A 19281-nucleotide genomic window follows, 5' to 3' on the forward strand; every position below is an offset into this window, starting at 1 on the left:
CAAAGATTTGCCCCCATGTTGAGAAGCCAAACTTAGCTCCTGTGATATGGAAGCAGCCTTGCATAATTGCCAGAAAAGGAGAAGTAGAATGAAAAAGTTCAAAAGAAGCCTTCCTTTGAGGATGGGCATTAATGGTGGCCTTACATAAGGAGCCCTTTTCAAGCAAGTTAGGCATCTGGAAGCGAGGATAACACCGCCAATCAGCACACACGTGGGAGCCTTTACAGGAGGGGTGCGCTGAAGGCAGCGGTTTCAAATCGTTCAGAAAAGGCGAGGCTGCTGCTGCTGCTGTAGATGTTTAGGCTGACACTGCAGCAAGTATTTTATGACTGCTATCACTAGTGTAGTGGGTGACAATTTTTGCTACAGTTTTCACTCGCATCCACAGCTTTCTTTCCGCATGTGTAACTTGTTTATACAACAGTTCTGTTCTGGTGAGCGATGACAACCTGTAGCTGCAGCTACCTGCATCAGTTCGCGACGGCAGCCATAGCCACACACTCATCGTTTGCTGTGTCGCCCGCTGTGCCACAAATCGTCTACGTGTTGTTGGCAGCTGCATCAGCATACCCAGCTTCCCGGGGACGTCACGCATTTTTGCGTGCAGCAAATGCTCCGCGCGTATCAGCCATCCCTATCTCTTCTGCATCAGGCACGAAATTCATGAATTCAGCCACACTGTCATCATAGTCGGCCAAGTCAATTGCGATGAGGCACAGTACAGGTAGGTTAGAAGTTACCTTCAGGTGCGCTTTCTCCTTTAGCAAAAGTTTGGTTCTTGTAGCATGTTAAAAGGCAGTGGAAAACATAATATGAGTACAAGGTGCATTTTTGCATTTACACGAAATTTACGTTCAGGGATGTTCAGGGGTGAGACAGCCCAAACAGATTTGGGAGCAGTTTTTGGAGCAGCAAAATTTCGATTTTGGAGCAGAAGAATCTTGATTTGGAGCAGTTAGGGACATTAATTAAATCGTCCTGTGAGCTTAAAAATTCATTATTTCAGCAATTTGCAGGGTCAAGTGCACATTTCAATCAGTTTTGAATACACAGAACACTCGAACAGCCCTACCTGAAAGAGTTTTTAAGAGTATCTCAAAGTACTAACTGCACTACCTTTTTCCTAACTGGTGATATTGTGTTGCGCCTGCACGCAACACTGACAACAAAACTGCCGTTAACATTAGAGAGTTTTAGCAGTCCGTCTGTTCTGTTGGTTACTTTGTTACCGGGTTTACCGCACCGGTCTGCGCCTGCGCGCGCGAAAGGGCGAGGAGGCGCGGACAAGGCGAAGGCAGGTCCGCGGAACTAATCCCCCTACGGCTACGAATGCCCAAGTGCCCAGACGAGTCCCGGTGAGCACGGTAACTGTACACGACGGAACAGACGAACTGCTAAAACTCTTATCAAATTTAAGGGCTCCGCAATTGTGGCGTTTTTTTGCTGTTTGAATGCTAACATTATTATTTTTGTAATCCCAGGCTGCGTTGTACGAACGACTGTAGTCACGGCAACAGTTGAGCAGCTTCGAGCTAACGGTCGCATAGCCCAACCAGCCTACCCGTTTCAGTCCCCGGGGCGCAGGTTCACCCTATGGTCATTTGAGTAGCGTTAATGTTTAGCAACCTAGATTTTGGCATTAAATTTCACTTTGCATACACCAAGTGTTATAGTCGCGTTCTATGGCAACCGTGTAGTCCTGCAGCTATTGAGCACTGCCTGAACAGGTCGCGGCGCCGCAGCACAGCTCGCAACTTTCGTGTCGACCGTTCCATCCCCGAGGCTCGCGCTCGCGCTTCGAAGCACAGCAACACCTCAGCATTTTACAACAGCACAACAAGCCAAAAAATTCACTTCACGGACCCGATTATAGACGTGCGCACCGCGTTTCGCACTCAAGGACAAACCACGCCGAAGTCGTAGGCCCCACATTTCAATGAACTTTTTTTCGAGCCGCCCAACTTCCCGTAATCTGGCACCAATATCTCAAACCATATCCCCGCGTTAACGTCACTGTTCAGAGCCGCAACAGATAGAATGAATAGACTGGAACCCAGCTGATAGCGTAAAATAAACCAGGGAAAATATCGGCGATATGCACTGAGCGCGTTGGTAGCAGCCAGATCAGGCGGCGGCCATGTTTGTTGCCGCAGCGATGCCTAATCGAGAAGGCCGTTTCAGCGAACCCGGACGGAAAGCGAATCGAGTTTTAGAAGCTATCGCTTGCTTCGTTTCAGTCTTTCTATTTGTGCCATTTCTGTGTTTGCGATTGACCGACAATAAAAGCGGTGACCGGGATGCGGGAGGCTTTCGTCGCCGCCGAAACTGACATGAGCATCAAAATCCGTGCCGTTGAGGCTCTTCTGGAGCAGTTTGGCGCAATTTTCGCCATTTGCGTGCTTTTGGAGAAGCTTGGCGCAGGAAAATGGAATTGTATCAGAAATGCGCAATATGCGCAGCTGTCTCACCCCTGGATGTTGCAAAATAAATTCAGGGCTAATTCTTCTTTTTAAAGAATTGGTAAGAACAGAGACTACTACGGCAGGTGACAAGTACTTCCCCACACACATATATGCAAACATTTCCCTTACTAACGCGAGAAACAGACAACACAGCTTTATCCCTCATAAGCACCGGTCTCACAAGCCCACTCTTCCGAAGGAACAGTGGCGTACCCTTCTACTCTGTCCATTCATCGTCCCCACCTTTCAATGGGGCATCATCGCACACTGACCCGCCGTTTTGTCTCTTATGGAAGGCAGGATACTGATCCTTATCATCATTCTGCTCCTCACAACAGGAGTGGGTCATGCCCCCAGTCGGTGAGGAGCCTGATGACGATGATGACAAGGTGTTGTGACATATGTGAATCTTTACTGTAAGCCTGGCCTACATCCCATTCTTTGATGAAAGTAAAACTTGCCTCTCACAAAAGGCGGCATCCTGAACCGCATCATCATTCCACTCCTCACAACAGGAGTGGGCCATCCTCCCAGAGAGTGAGCAGCATAATGATGATGACTGTGTGTCGTGACATATGCTAATCTTTACTGGAAGCCAGGCACACATCTCATTCTTTGATGAAAGTATTAAAACAAGTGGGTGCCACTAGAAAACAGGATACACAAAACCACGGGTGTTGCCTAAAAAACCGGGGCGTGTGCGTTAGCTACAACCACGGGTCTCAGTGCGGATGTGTCGCAGACCCTTTGTAGAGCGGCAAAAGTAGAAGGGGCATCTAAAAGAAGAGGAGGCGACAGTCTTCATGCTTCACATACCCAAACCTGCTTGCACCTTGTACCCATGCTCAACGGGTGTTTGAAATGCCGTTTAACCGAATGTCATTTGACTCGAGTGAGAAAGTTACCTATGTCGTTTCACTACATTTTTCAAGAGCATTTGGTAAATGTCCAATGAGTCGCGTGATCTCCAAGCAAAATATCAGGAGCTCCCCGGTGCCTCCGATACACCAATGTGTGTACCCTCGTTTGTACTGCCTTGGGGCAATTCTCCAAAAATCAATACCAACAAAACAATACTGAATTCAGGTGAGTGAATTCTCAACAAGTGTTACATGCGACACAGCCCTTTTGAAGTTAATTAAGTGGGCTGTGCCAACTTTAGTGGACGTTGAACGTTCTTTTTTCGCACACAAATATCGACTGAAAGGAGGCACAACTTCAGGCCATAAAATATTTAGATGGTTCTGTTTTATTATGGCTTTTATAGCCTTTCTCTCAGTGTAAAATCAATTGAAATGACAATACACTTATCTGGCTTATTTTCATGAAGAAAATAAAATTACTTTTCCACGGCCCAAGATTTGCCAGCTGTCTTCATTGCAAGTTGCAAATTTGTCATGAAATACACTGCTGAAATAAATATAACTGGAGCCTATATATGCCTAAATGATAGAATTTGAAGCCCATATGTGCCTAATTGCACTTTTCAGTGCCTATTATAGGTGTCTAAAACCTTGATTTTTCACGCCTGAAGTTCCTGTCTCTACTGATGACCGCCAGCTGGTAGTTTTACCAATGTGAAGACAATACATATACAGAGTGTTTCACCTAACTTTAGCCAGAGTTTAAAAACATTTCGATGCACTCTAAGACCACGCAACCAAATGCATGTTGCTACCTTTTCTATGTAGCTTCTAACGCTATTTTTTGTATGTTGCTTAATTAAGTAATTAGTCAATTTTAATTAGCCAACTTTCGAACGAAGGTAGGCAAAAAATCCCAATTAGAAAGTTGCAGAGCGGTATTCAAAACCTCAGAATAAACACTTTCCGTCATTATATCCAGTAGGCGGTAGTGTTTTGCAGCGTATTGAAGATGCCCGCGAAATCCAAGAAAACACCACGTGACGTGCCAGCTCGTGCGTCTTGATAACACTGCTTCCAAACGTTGCGCTCACGTAGCAAATGTAGCAAATTACAGAAGAAAGTTGTCTACAGACCAACTAATCCGGGCAAGCAATCAACGGCTCGCTTGTTCCCGACGACACCGCCGCGGCTGGGTAGTTGCTACCATCGCCACCGACAGCTCGTACGCAGCCAGCTAACGCCAAGGACGACACAATTGGTGCCGAGAAAAGTAGACTGTTAATTCATTATGAAATACTTGCGACGTGACATGTATGCGACTGTGTGTGCAAGAAAACAGACCTTGCAACAGCGGCAGAAACGTGGCGCTCAGTTGCGATCTCACCACGCGTACTGCACGCATTCCGTGGTAAAAAATGAATGACTACGTGAGACCGGTGAGCGGATTGCTTCGCCGCACAGGCCTAAAAGTGCTGGTACGATCTGCACTTTGGTTTAAGCAGTGCCTATTTTCCCTCCAATGGTTTTTTTTAGGGGTGTGCGAATATCAATTTTTTAATTTCGAAGCGAATTCGAATAATAAAAACAACGTTCGAATCGAATCGAATATTTTTCGAATATGAATACTTATTGTTTTTTTGTAAAATTAAAGTTTTCACCATCTAGAGACACAAAAACTGCAACTTTATTGCACAACAAATCATACAAAGTAAAATTAGAAATTACACAATACCATTGCACTCAACAGTATAAGGTCTGCACTCACTTAAATGTTAACATGGAGAAAGGTTAACTGCTCGACATGTCCTCCTGCTCGTCACAACTACACCAGATACCGAAAGTAGCCGCTCACTTGAGACACTAGTGGCTGGCATGCCCGAGCCCGTGCACATTGCCGCGCGCTGATACAGTAAAATCACGATGATACTAATCTTGCGGGACCGCGAAAAATATTCGTATTATCCAAAATTCGTATGAACCAACACAGACCAAAAAATTGAGTGCTGAAAAAAGTTTTCGTTCATTCTTCTCTTCCTTTCACGTAAAGAAATTCTTGATTTTTTCTGCTTTTTTTAACCCCCATGTCGCAAAGCAGTCCTTTCTGGAGCACGTAAAGCTTCGCGCTCGTCTCCTCACTCGCTGTGCCCAAGCTCGCTACACGCCGCAACAGTCAAGCGTGAACCGCATGGTGCGTTTTTGCACGCGATTCGCTCGCCCCGGCTCTGCGAGCGCTGTATTTTCACGCCCGCATCGACTATTTCGCGCCCGCTGTAGCGCCTACCTGGGTCAGAAAATGACGCATGACGCGCGCGGCAGAATGGAGGAGCCTGACTACTTGCGATGAGATCGAGACAGCCGGCTTGGCTCCGCCGGAGATGGTTAGGCTTCGCACCCCGGCAAATATTTTACGGGCGTTTTCTAGCGGCGCGGATGATGTTTTATAGTACCGTTTTCGCATGCATTATCAGCTCCTTTACCGCACAAGCAACTTCGTGTCTCCCTTGAGCTGCATTTTAAAGAGCAGTTAGAAACGGTCGCTCGGGCGCCCGCGCCACTTCGCGGCTGGAGCCGACGCCATGTTGACGCCGCCGGCCGCGCCGCGCGCAGCGTGGGGGTGGTTTCCCGGCGGTGTCAGCGCGCGTTGGGCGTGCGCAGAGCGTTTTCGCGAGCAGAAACCAACAACACTGATACAGCCTGCGAAAGCACGTACCGTTCGCCGTGCATATGCTTCGCCACTTTGCTGCTGAGACACGCTCTGAATTTTTTTTTTTTTAGTTCTGGGTGGTTCGAATATTTCGAACCATAAAAGTGTCATTCGAATTCATGCCCTGATTTGATTAACGATCACTAGTACTCTGTACTGCTGATATGTTTACTTTTCGCGACAACTTGTCCGCAATGTATGAATGGTATTGATGCGAGTTTTTAACGCCTTCGAGCAGGTTTAGACTTGGCTATGTTAATTAAGACCTCTGCAACACGGGATTTTGTCTGTTTACAATGAGCCTGTGCTTTTCTAGTCTAGCATCAAGTACGAGAACTCACGATTGCTCACAGAAGGCATGGTTGCGTACGAGGCGAAACACGTCATGGGGTAATGGGGACTTTAAGAACAGGGGAACCAAGCGTTGGAGGCCCCCAAGAAGTTTGTGGAACCCAAAGCAACACGCTTGCGCACGAAGAGTCTTAGAAGAGGGTCTTTTCCAACAGCTAACTCGCCGCCGGTTTCGGATGCGCCGAGTCCGATGTTGGGAACTTTAGGCTTAGTGTCGCGGCAGATATTTCATCACCGCTGTCGTTACAGTCGCAAATGACAGTCCCTAACACAACTTTTCACCACAGTGTCACCCCTTTTCTCGTATGTGAAAGTTTGTATCCGTGGTTACTGCCATTAAACCTTCTATGATCAAGATACCTGCCACGGCCTCGGCCGATTTTTGCGCGCAGGTATCGCCACCCTTCAGCCGCTCGTCGCACCGTGCGCGAACGGGCCGGCGGCGTGGGGACCGACATCCGCGGCTGGTCGCCGTAGCCACCGTTCGGCCGCTCGTCGCACGGTGCGCGAACGGGCCGGCAGCGCGGGGCCCGACATCCGCGGCCGGTCGCCGTAGATCGCGGCAAATATTTGAGCGTCGCCTTGAAAATCGCAGCTGATGACACTGCGCAGCACAATTTTTCACCACATGAACATCCACATTTCGCGAATGCGGACCTCCTTTTCCGCGATCAGTGTGATTTTAAAAAGCGGTAACACGGTGTTGCTGTCGCGACCTATGTCGTTTCGAGCCGCCGGCGGGCTGCAGGCACGGCGGACGTGTGTGCAGAGCGTTTCTGCGAGCAGTAAATGCTTCATGATTTCCTCCTTCACCTATTTCTTGAGAACGACAACCAAAATCTACAAATTTAGCTAGGTGATCGTCGTAGCCGAGCTAAACGTTGATCGGGGAAACGAGCCGCAGCTTACTCTTACACCTGGTTCAGTCGCATATGTCCGCATACACCATCACGCTCAAGTTGTTTGCGGGCAGCCTGCCCCGGTTATAAAGTCCCCATGAGGTCAAACTACGCTTCACGCACTGATAATGAACTTCAAACGCCGAAAATTAGCACGGAAATGCACTTATAAAGCGGGTCCTGAACGAAATGTCACGCGCGGCAAGCCAACAACGCAGCGAGGTAGGAACGGGGATCCTACAAGTGACGTCAAAACGATCGCAGCGCCGGCCTCTCCAGTGGTGGCCCTCGCGGCCAATAGTGGCTCGCTAGCGTTTCGGCATGCAGCATGTGAACTGGTCCCACTGAGGTCTGGGAGAAGGCTTAGAATCGCCGCAGTTATCCAGACACTGCTTTGCGAGGCCGCGACGATGACGAACCCCCATGCAATCTTTCAGTGCACTATCACCCCCTTTCACGTATTTGCAAACTGATTTTCAGCATTAGTCCCGCTCTGGCGGGCGGTGACAAGTTTTAGCTGCTGCGGTGATGCCGTATCGTGTATACACCGCACAGTGGGCTGCTTGTCGACCGTGCAGTCAGATGCTTTCCGCGGTCACGTGTGTAGCGGGCGTTTGTGCCCGCAGAGACGTTCCGTGTTTTTCAGCGTTATTCATACCTTGTAAACGACGCGCTATATCTACAAACTCAGCTAAGCTCATGTAACGGATGGCGACGATCTACATTCGTCCATGCCACCGGTGCAGGATGAATACGCCGTGCCACCGCTGCATACGCCGTGCCGCCGGTGCAGGAGCACCGCGCGCAACCGCGTTTCCCCCAGAGCCGGGAACGTTGATTGGCTACAGCATTTAATGGGGCTCACCAATAGTGCAGCCGCATTGTTTAAAGCTGCTTGCGTCACAGGGTGCATCAAAAGCAGTCTGTCGCACGTCAGAGCGCGGCAGTGTGGCGGAAAGGAAGCGGTAGGTGAGCAAGGAAAGAAAGAAAGGATCTTTGTTGCGTGTTTCTGTGGCCCCTGCTTTACGCAAAGGTGTAATATTTGGTATACATTGTGAAGGGGTACTCTAGCGATTGCGAGATTGAGATGGCGACCTTCAGAAGCCTATTTAGGGCCCCTTTAAAATGCCAACTTGTCGTTGAAGAAAGCACATTTCTTTGCTGAACAAATCTCAACACAAATCTTAGACGAAGCGCTACAGATACCAGGCCGTCAATACTACTTTGGTACCGCAGCTCTTTAACATTATGAGCCTGGTTCACTGCTGCCCGGAGTAGGCTGACAAGCCCTGGCGGCTGCTCTTGGTCACTCGCCTGATGCTTCGCAGCATGTAGAGGACATCTGGAGGCAGGCGCTTCTCCATCTGCTCCGTATAGTCTTCCTCGAGGAAGGCCTGCGAAGGTTCTTTGACCTGCAGGGTGGGTGGCTGGTCTCGCTTGAGGCGCAGCAGCCTGCAGCCAGGGATCGTCAAATGAATAAACAGGAAAAAATAGAAACAGCACATTTTTAGCAACACAAGTGCCCTTCTTCCAACTGTCGGTGTTGAAGCCCGAGAACCTGATATTGCCCATTCCCCTGAGCTAGGGTTGCCACCGCCCGATTTTTCAATGGCCCAGCTGGTTTTTTAGACAGCGGGTCGGTTGCCAGTCCGTACTTAAAGCCGGCCACTGTCATTGGCCAGTTTTTTGGCTGTCGTGCCACGATTGTTTTTTTGAAGCGATAATTCAGCAACTATGACGATAAATATGTCGACAAGCTGCGCAAAGACATGCGAGCAGAGAAATTATGTGGGCGAGTGTGCTGAAGAATGAAGGGGAGCGACAACAAGGGGAGAACAGACCTTTTAATTGACAAAGTATGTTCCCTTACTTTTCAGTGCAGCACATTGAGAGCAATAACCAAAATCTCGAGTCACTCTCAGAATGCATGTTATGCTGATTTCTCTCGAGGAAAATGCTACAATAATTAGAATTGCACGTAAAAAAACTTGGTGTCTATTTTTTTTTTGAGAGGGGGGGGGGGGTAGTGGCAACCCTACCCTAACATCATATGTGAAAAAAGAGCAAAATCCCCCTTAAAGGAGCCAGGAATACAAAATACTATCTCGTTCAACAAGCCTTTGGCAACTTACTCAGCTCTATTCCAGCCTCCAAGTGCATTTTTTTCAACAGAAAATAATGTAAGAAATTTTTAAAAACCTTCAAATTTCTTGTTGAAGTTATGCAGTATGGGCAGGAGTGACGTACTATGGTGCAGTGCAAAAAACATAGTTGTCAGTGTGTTAACTGCCCGTCAGCCCACAAGTGGTACGACCAAAGGAAGCGAGGGGTCCCACTAAAATCGCCCAACCATGTTTCTTGACGGTGGCTCAGGTCAGCGGCCACCAATCACACAAACAATATTCAGCGATGTCATAGAGAAGTCCCCAAAAAGTGGCTGGGGAGTCCCCACTGCTTCACGTGTTTTATTAATGTGCCATTCTACGCCAAACATACCATAGAGTTCGCTCAACCATCTCAGATTACGCTACAAAAGTTCGTGGTTGATCACTTCCCTACACTATTCATTCTCCTAGCCTATTTTTGGGGATATAAAATCTGTCTGTCTCCTACAGCAACCAGAAAACCGCGGTGGTGACCAAAATCTACGCCACGATAAAAAAAATTGAAAAAATAATATAGTACACAGAGTACAGAGAAATAATTCCAGGTGATAGAAAAAGAAGCGTGCTTTCTTTATGTAACACACTGACTGTTGCTGCTGTGTTTCAAAATGGGTTCTGCGGTGATGCAAACTGGCATTTTTTAGCAATTTTTACACATTTTTTGCAGCTACTAAAACTTTTCTAGAGACAATGCAGCTACACACATTGTTTATATTGTTCACGGCAAGTGCGGAAGAAAAATATGGGAGCCAGGAAGCAGGTAGTGTAAGTGCAGTAAAAACATGAACTTTGAAAATTTTGCAAAATTGCTGATGTTCAGACGCCTATCGCACTTTGTGGCGGCAAATGGGAAAATGCAGACTTAGGCTCATTTGAAAGGGCGTGCAAAGGGCGTTTATTTCAGAAAGTTTAGTCGGAGTACTTTTTGTTTTAGGCGAGAAAAGAATTTTTCTATTGAGCGCCCACCACAGCCTCAGCCTGCGGGTCACTTCCTGCGCAGTGAAGTCAGGAAGTCGTTGCAGTGGAGCCAGGAAGCAGTCAGCACAGGAAGCAGGAAGAGGAGGGGCATCAGTGCAGGTCATTCCACCGCATCTTTCGTTGCTTCCTTTGCTGGCCTAATAAATGCCACTCCACTTGCATCCTTCGGCCCTTTGCAGTGCCGCAGACGAAAGTTGTTGTTAATCTTTTGTAATTCTTTCACTTAGTTCACTGAATCGCGAGCGTATAGATAACTTGTTTGGGGCATACTGTTTTTGCAAACAAGCTACAACTTTGGGAACGCTTCAGAGCAACAGGTGTGGAAAGCTATGCGGATTGAAACAAGGACAGGGTTCTTGGCGCACCTACAAGAAAAGCAGGACGCCATGCATCAGCGAAGAAGCGAAATTTTCAATTAGATTTTATGAGGACAATTCCGTTTCGTACTGTATGCCCCAAAGAAAACACGTAAAAACTCGTAATACGCAGTAACCAAAAGCAATTGCTCTTGCTCAATCTTAGAAAACTGTACGAGGAGTGAAAAAAAAGTGCTTTCTAAAGTGCGGATTCTCTTCATTCGCAGTTCCGCGCCTGCCACATAGAGTTTCGGCTGGCTGAAGTGGCATCCACACAGTTTGCGTGTGCGTAGAGCACCAAAACTTCAAATTTATTCTTCATGCCGCAGGCTTCAGGCAAATTACACAAGAACTGATGTCAGCAATGCAAGTTCTTCAAAAATTTCGGAACAGTTTTTAGGCACTGTATTGATTGATTGTAGGGTTTAACGCGCCGACGCTTCATGGGCGATGAGTCGAGCCGTAGTAGAGGGCTCCGGATTAATTTTTGACCACCTGGGGATCTTTAACGTGCGCCAAAATCTCGGTGTTTTTGCTTTTCGTCTCCATCAGAAAAGTGGACGCCGCAGCCGGGAATCGAACCCGTGCCCTCGTGCATTTAGGCGCTGTAGAAGATCTCACGATGCACCACTAAATAAGCAACCAGCAAGCAAACTTCCTGCGAGGGATAAAAAGCAGCCTAAAAGATGAGGAGAATGTCCTTTTTTTAGACTTCACAGAGAATTATAGCTTCCTCTTACAAGGTGCTCCACAATCATACCACTGGGTAAATACACTAGCCACGATACACCCATTCATAGCATACCATCGTTCAGAATTCTGGGGACCTCTGTGCATAATCGCTTGTCGTCATTTCGGGCTGTCTTGACCACACAACACCGGCCGTGGCTACATTTCAAGCTAAGGCATTAAAACTTCGTAAACCGGAAATCCCTGCTGTCCGAAAAATTCACTATTTTTCCGATGGGGCATCATCACAGTACAAGAACACAAGAAAATTTATCGGCAGAGTAGAACTTTTTTGCAACGTCACATGGAGATTGAGCACTTTTGGCGGGTCTGGCGGTACTGTTAAGCCATTGGCAGTCAGGGTCAGTCTTCAGAGACTATACAGGGACAAACAATTACACCCCATCAGCTTTTTACATGGGTGGAAAAGAACACTAAAGGTATATCCCTTCTCTGGGTGTCAGGAGAAATGGTAAAGGGAAAAAAAAGAGCAGCTCTCAAGACGGTTTGTGTCGACAATTAGTTAGAAAGCTGCACGCATCTTTCACCACTTGGTACCTAAGCGCTAACTGTCAATGCTCGGCTAAGTCTTACTCCAGCAACGAGATTTACCAAGTGGCAAAGAACCCACGTCGGTGACCCCAATGAAAACTCCAGGCTCTTAAATGCACCAAGACTGGACTGGCAGCCAATCTTCTACTACATCTGTATCACCTTTATTAACACAGCATTGCGGAATTTAGGCGTGCCACTAGTGAATTATTTGAATTATAGTGAGTACCAATAGGAGTACCAATAGTGAATTATAGTGAAATAGCAAATTATTTGTCCCTGGTAAACTGAAGACTGACCCTGGCTGCCAATGGCTTAACAGTACCACCAGCCCGGCCAAAAGTGAGGGTCCCATTACAAGTTTTTATTTTAGGACCCTCGTCTGTATAATACTATTATTGTAATAATTTTTTGGAATGACGAATAAACTGAAACCGAAACAACTCACCATCTGCTAATTACACCCTGCCAAAATCCAGTATCAGCCAAACACACTCCTTTAAAGCAGCTAGCCAAGTGAAAGCTTGAAACGCGCGTGACCTGTGCTGCTGCCCCACCTCTCTGCTGTCGCGCAGGAACCGTCGTTGCAGTGAAGCGGGCTTACTGCTCGTCGTCTGAGGCCATGGTGGGTGCTCAATATAAAAATTATTTTCTCGTTTAAACCAAAAAGTACCCCAACGAAACTTTCTGAAATAAATGCCCTTTGTACAACCTTTCAAATGAGCCTAAGCCTGAATTTTTACACGGACCGCCACACAGCGCGATAAACGTCTGCAAAGGGGCAATTTCACAAATTTTTCAAAGTTCATATCTTCACTGCACAGAAACTACCCGCTTCCCGGCTTCTATATTTTTGTTCTGCAATTGCTGTCAATAATATAGACAAAGTATGCAACTGCACTGTCTCTTGAAATGTTTTACTAGCTGTGAAAAATGTGGTAAAAGGTGTTCAGAAATACCACTTTGCTTCACTGCAAAGCCTATTTCAAACACCCTAGAAACTGTCAATGTATTACAGAAAGAAATGGCGCCCATTTTTCTATCACCTGAAATTATTTCATTGTGCTCCGCGTAACGTTTTATTTTTGCAAATTTTTTTTTGCGCCATTGGTTTTCGTTCCCGCCGCAATCTTCAAATTGCTGTAAGAGAAAAAAAATTTTCTTGCCAAACATTGACTAGGAGAATGAATAATGTAGAGAAGTGATCAACCATGAATTTTTATAGTGCAATCAGAGATGGTTGAGCGAACTCCCTCGGACGTTTGGCGTGAAATGACCCTAATATCTCAATTATTTGTTTGAAGTTTTTATTAGGACAAAGCAGCCCTCTTCACAAACCAATGTTGTGTTTCGTCTCCATGGCCCCTTTAGTTTGTTCACACATTGGTTTGCCAATTCTACACACGTACAGACCCAGGATTTTGTGGTAAAATGTGTAAGTACAGCCTGAAGAAAACAGGTGGCAGGCTGAAACTCTGAGTGCCCTCTTTTAGGAATCAAGGACAGAATACAACGTACTACAAAGCCAGACTCCAGATTATATACACTGTAGAGCTGCAACCACTGCACTCAACCAAGGTGGAAATAGTTCCTTTGGCCAGCACAACTAAGTCTTATATCGATAAAAATGCCCAGGTGTCAGCATAGCTTCCCAGTTGGCCAATATCCACTTTTTATAGTGAAAAACATGTACCCTTCAGTCTGAACAACAACAACAAAAAAAAAAAGAAAACGCCTAGAGAACACCCCTCCCTTCCTTTCAAAAAAGGGGGGAGTGGGGGAATTTTACAACTGTGACACCACACGGAACCTGTTCCTGTCCGCAGCTTTGAAAGCAAAGTAAAATTTCAAGGAGTGAGTGACACTTAAATTCTAATATTTGCTCTTGTCATTGCATAACCAGAGTTAACTGGGAATACACATACACGGTTATAATGAAAAAGTCAAAATCCCACATGGCGGCACTGCCGGCACACCTCAGTGCAATTTTTTCTACACAAATGGCAACTCTACTGCAAAGTGAAAAAAAAAGGGGGGCAGGCTAGGAATGCTTTTCCCATTTCCCAACAGGCTACAAGCTGTACCTCCTGAAAGTGACATACAGGCATTACGAAAAACAGACGGAGCAAAGGAGTGGTCGCACTGATAGGCAGGTGCAGAGCTATCTCAGTCTAAACATTCAGTACTCGCTTTTGGCCATCAAACCTTATCAGTGGGTTGAGACATGTGACACACCTTGCAAAAGGGAACATCAAAGGACGAATATCTTTTTTTTTAACTGCAAGATCACATGTTTCGTAGCTCTCTCGGCTTCAGTTCAGCGGCCAACGATGCCTTCTTTGCTGAGAAATAAAACTGGCATTTTTCTCTCCTCCTTTCCATTCTTTCACGATGTTAACCCTTTCAGTGCCAATTTTTTGTATGGGTGGTCCTCACTCTCAGTCAGTTTTTTTTTTTTTCCAGGTTCGTTTGGTGGAAATTTTAGGCTCGCAATGCACTACGATGCCCTGCAGGACATGCAACGTCTTATTCAGGATCACCTTATCCACCAAAAATGTTGTATGCAATGTAAACAAATTCACACTTAAATAATCACAAAAATATTTACCTAATAATTCGAATGCCTAGGCAATCGGAAAACTTTTTAATTAGATATTCTTCAAAACAACCCACCACTCAAAGCAGCATCTTGCAGCTAACACGCAGATAGTGGGGCGCATGTGACTCGGAGTGGCAAATGCAGCCCTGCTACTGAAATAAGCCGAAGTGGCGTGGAGGAAGAAACATGGGCTCCACCTGTTGCCTGAAATTTACCCGACACAATCTATGCGTCTATCAGGGGTGAGACAGCCCAAAGAGATTTGGGAGCAGTTTTTGGAGCAGCGAAATTTCGATTTTGGAGCAGAAGAATCTCGATTTGGAGCAGGTAGGGACATTTAATACATCGTCTTGTGAGCTTAAAAAATCATAATTTCAGCAATTTGAAGGGTCAAGTACACATTCCAATCAGTTTTGAATACACAGAACACTGAAACAGCCTTACGCGAAATAATTTTTTAGGAGTATCACAAAGTTCTAACTGCACTACCTTTTTCCTAACTAGTGATATTGTGTTGCGGATGTACGCAACACTGACTGCCGTTAACATTATCAAATTTAAGGGCTCTGCAATTGTGGCGCGTTTTTTTACCGTTTCAATGCTAAAATTATTTTTGTAATCCCAGGCTGCGTTATACCAGAGTTCTTCAATGCTTTTCTGGTCACGAAACTCCGGCCGAAGTTTCATTCAGGGACAAAAGCTGCCGCTAGGATCGCCCCTGTTAACGTGAAGGCTTCGCCGGCAAGTGACTGACGCTTGCGGGCCGGCTGTTTCTCCGTCGGCACGCGCCTACTTTCATCTGCTCTTCATTTCCACCAGTAAAAATGCGAGCGAAGTTTTTGAGTCAGTTTTTGAGTCAGTTTTTGAGTCAGTCAGTTGTTGTTTTTGAGTCAGTTGTCCCGTAGCTCAGCTGTGAAACTGAGGCAAGACTACGGGTGTTACTGAGGTGCATATGTTGCAGTGTTCGTTCGTTCCGGCAAGCACCGCTACGTTCTCGCTTCGAAAAGGTGGACATCTGGCGTTTTCAATTTTTGACTAGCCTTTGCAGCCGCCTGCATGATTTGAGTGAACTAGCGCCAGAATTAAATCTGTATTCAGCCCTGGGCGCGACATGCTGCGCTGAGCAAATAGATGTGCAAACGTACAGCACATCGGGTTAGCGCTGTGTTTGCGCTATTTTATAGCACGCTAATTAAAACAATAATCGAGATTCCGAAAGTTAGCGTGGACAGCAGGGAAAAAAACGCTCACGAAATGGAAGCAGAATAATGGGCACGCGGAGGGGCTAGGGTAGGAGTAAATTCTACAGTTTTGAGCTACTTTCTCGGCTGTTCTCATAGGCATAGGGTGTCAACAGATAAAAACTCGCCTGCTCAGTGTCTCTCACACCCCTCCCACCCAAACGGCAAGTTAAAAAAATTCCCCCGCATTACCCCGAAGGGGAGTATGAGGAAGTGCGAAGCACGGGGTGATGCTATGAGGGGGAGTTTGTTGAAGTTTGGTGGCATTTTGCCCGTTAGTTACATTAACACCCCCTCGTGATCACGTTCGGCTTAACACGCCTCGTTTGTCCCTCTGCGGAAATCTTGGTGAATTAACGTGTATGTTCGAGAGGAGGAGCGCACCGCAGCGCACCGCAGCTGCGAAGCGCCGACCGGAGTGAAGGGAGAGGAAGCGCAGTCACGTGAGAGAATGCAGAACTAGCGGGTTTGTAGTATCACGTGTACACCACGCAGTTATCAAGCCGCTATAACGCCGCTGAGTCGCCAACGCACGCCGCTGACGACGTAGTTTGAATGCGTTAAAGATATAAGGCGCGTTACTAACACTGATATCAACGTCGCGTCCGTGGCTTAGTCGGTAGAGCGTCGCGCTGCGGCCGCAAAGTCCGCAGATCGAAACCTGGCGCCGGATGCTGTTTTTTTTTTATATAGTGTAGTGGCCTGACTGGCGCGCCGAGAGAGGGTGTTGCGAGCTGGAGAGTAGTAAAGGGGCTTTAGGAGAGTAGGCGAGGGGGGAGAGGAGGCGCTATGCGAGCGCGACGATTCAGGCTCGCTTAAGAAGTGCATTCGCACTTATTCCTGGCCAATCTCCCACGTGGGTATGTGCCATGTCAGCGGCCAGGCAGCGCGCGCCCATCTCCCCCCGTTGCTAAGGAAGACGAAAAGCGCGCGCACCCGCAGCTGTTGCTATGCGGACGAAGGAAGGTTCGGGGTCCCTTATAAAGTGCATTCGCACTTAAAACATTGATTGATTGATTATGATGTTTAACGTGCCGACGCTACACAGGCAATAGGGCGCGCGCCGTAGTGTAGCACTCCGGATTAATTTTAACCACTCAGGTATCTTTAACTTGCGCCGAAATCTCGAACACACAAGCGTTTTCTCTTTTCCCCTCCATCAGTAAAGCGGCTGGGAACCCGCGTCCTTGGGCTTAACAATGCCTTAGCCCCTGGGCAAGCGCGGCGAGCAATTAAAAAAAAATATATGCAGGCAAAGATAGCCATGCTCCGCTTTCCAAATTCAAAATATCTGGTTGGATAACCAAAATCACAGTAACTGCAGTCCGATCTTTGTGCGGCGACGAAACGCGACGACGTTTAGCAGACGGATTTTCTCGTTGTGAGCGCGATCGTGGCTTGGGCTTCGTAAGATACGCCGGCAGGTTTTCAAACATCCGGGGCGACGCGGAGCTTGAGCTTCTCGCGCTGCAGAAGCACAGGTTGTCCACTTATTTTGAACTCATCGGCTCGATTAATGTCCGTGGGGTCGAAATATTTCCCGAACACACGAACGGCCTTCAACTCGAAGCTGAAAGCGCCCGTCTGCTGTCGTGGAATGGCTCGCTTCCACCTGTCGCGCTGTTCGCGGTCGCTTGGGAGGCAGAACAACGAAGCCTTTTCCGTTGTATTCCGATAGACAGAGCGGCAACCAGGTACACAGCACGTCAGAGGCATGGTAGTTCACATAATTTGCCGTTCGTGATGAGTTTAGAAAGCTATATCACACAACAAACACTAGCAAGCTCGCACTCCAACGCACTGCAAATACGGCCGCCGCCGTCCAAGACGCCTTCACCAGACTCGTAGCGCCACCGCGCGGGAGCGTTGGTCCCCATATGAAGCTCTCCCATAGCGTTGCGGAGAAGTTTCGTGACCAGAAAAGCATTGAAGGACTCTGGTTATACGAACGAGTGTAGTCACGGCAACTGTTGAGCAACTTCGAGATAACGGTCGCATAGCCCAACCAGCCTACCCGTTGCAGTCCGTGGGGCGCACGTCCACCCGGTGATCATTTGAGTAGCGTTACTGTTTAGCTACCTAGATTTGGGCATTAAATTTCACTTCGCATACATCAAGTGTTATTAGTCGCGTGCTATGGCAACCATGCAGTCCTGCAGCTATTGAGCGCTGCCTGGACAGGTCGCGGCGCCGCAGCGCAGCCCGCAACTTTCGTGCCGACCGTTCCCTCCCGGGCCGAGGCTCGCGATCGCGCTTCGAAGCACAGCAACACTTCAGCATTTTATAACACCACAACGAGCCAAAACGTTCAATTCACGAACCCGATTATGGACGCACGCACCGCGTTTCGCACTCAAGGACAAACCACGCCGAAGTCGTAGGCCCGACATTTCAAAACTTTTTTAGGAGCCGCGCAACTTCTCGTAATCTCGCACCAATCTCAAACCCTATCCCCGTGTTAACGTCACTGTTCAGAGCCACAATTGATAGAATGAATAGATTGGAACCCAGCTGATAGCGTAAAATAAACCAGGGAAAATATCGGCGATGCGCAGTGAGCGCGTCAAGTAGGCAGTAGCAGGCAGATCAGGCGGCGGCCATGTTTGTAGCCACAGCGATGCCTAATCGGGAAGGCCGTTTCAGCGAACCTGGACAGAAAGCCAATAGTGTTTTAGAAGCTATCATTTGCTTCATTTCAGTCTTTCTATTTTTGCCATTTCTGTGTTTGCAATTGACCGACAATAAAAGTGGTCACGGGATGCGGGAGGCTTTCGTCCCCGCCGGAACTGACATGAGCATCAAAATCCGTGCCTTTCAGGGTGTTCTGGAGCAGTTTGGCGCAATTTTCGCAATTTTCATGCTTTTGGAGCAGCTTGGCGCAGGAAAATGGAATTGTATCAAAAAGGCGCAATATGCACAGCTGTCTCACCCCTGGTCTATGTGACTTGTCGTGACACGTCCAAAATATTTTTTTTTGACACAAGCTATTTCAGGAGAGGTGGGAGTTCCGTAAAGGCGCGACCCGAGTATGCTCGGGCGTGGCAGGGAGTGTGCGTGTGTATGGGTGCCCCAGTTATCTCGGGCGTGGCAGTGAAAGGGCTAAAGACCACGCCACAATACACCCAGGGCAATCCGGGGTCATATTCTCAACTTTACTTGACAGTCGCCATCTTCCTAAAAGCCTGCTCTCATTGGCTTTCCATTTTGCCACAAAGATTGAAAGCTAATCAGAAAAATATTTTCTTTACAGACTCCATTTTGCCCAGGCAAAGTTGAGAATAATGCCCCTAAACCAGGCAGCCATCAAGCCCTGACGCTTTCCCGCAAGGCACTGCCACCTGGCAGGTGTAGAAAATATCCACGCAGTTAGCCGCCAGTG

At 47.4% G+C, this 19281-nt stretch overlaps 1 protein-coding gene across 4 annotated transcripts in view; it reads right to left on the reverse strand.

The window, feature by feature from the left end:
• Sws (patatin like phospholipase domain containing sws) overlaps positions 1-19281 on the reverse strand; it is a 180110-nt gene that overhangs the window by 157738 nt on the left and 3091 nt on the right. For all 4 annotated transcript variants that reach the window (XM_077673128.1, XM_077673115.1, XM_077673122.1 and 1 more), the window contains exon 5: positions 8597-8734. In XM_077673128.1, the coding sequence (XP_077529254.1) occupies positions 8597-8734 (138 nt within the window). The remainder of the gene's footprint in view (positions 1-8596; positions 8735-19281) is intronic.

Source organism: Haemaphysalis longicornis, unplaced genomic scaffold (assembly GCF_048455015.1).
Source record: "Haemaphysalis longicornis isolate Haplotype H1 unplaced genomic scaffold, Haemaphysalis longicornis Haplotype H1 scaffold_1, whole genome shotgun sequence".
In the NCBI taxonomy this organism is placed as follows: Eukaryota; Metazoa; Arthropoda; class Arachnida; order Ixodida; family Ixodidae; genus Haemaphysalis; species Haemaphysalis longicornis.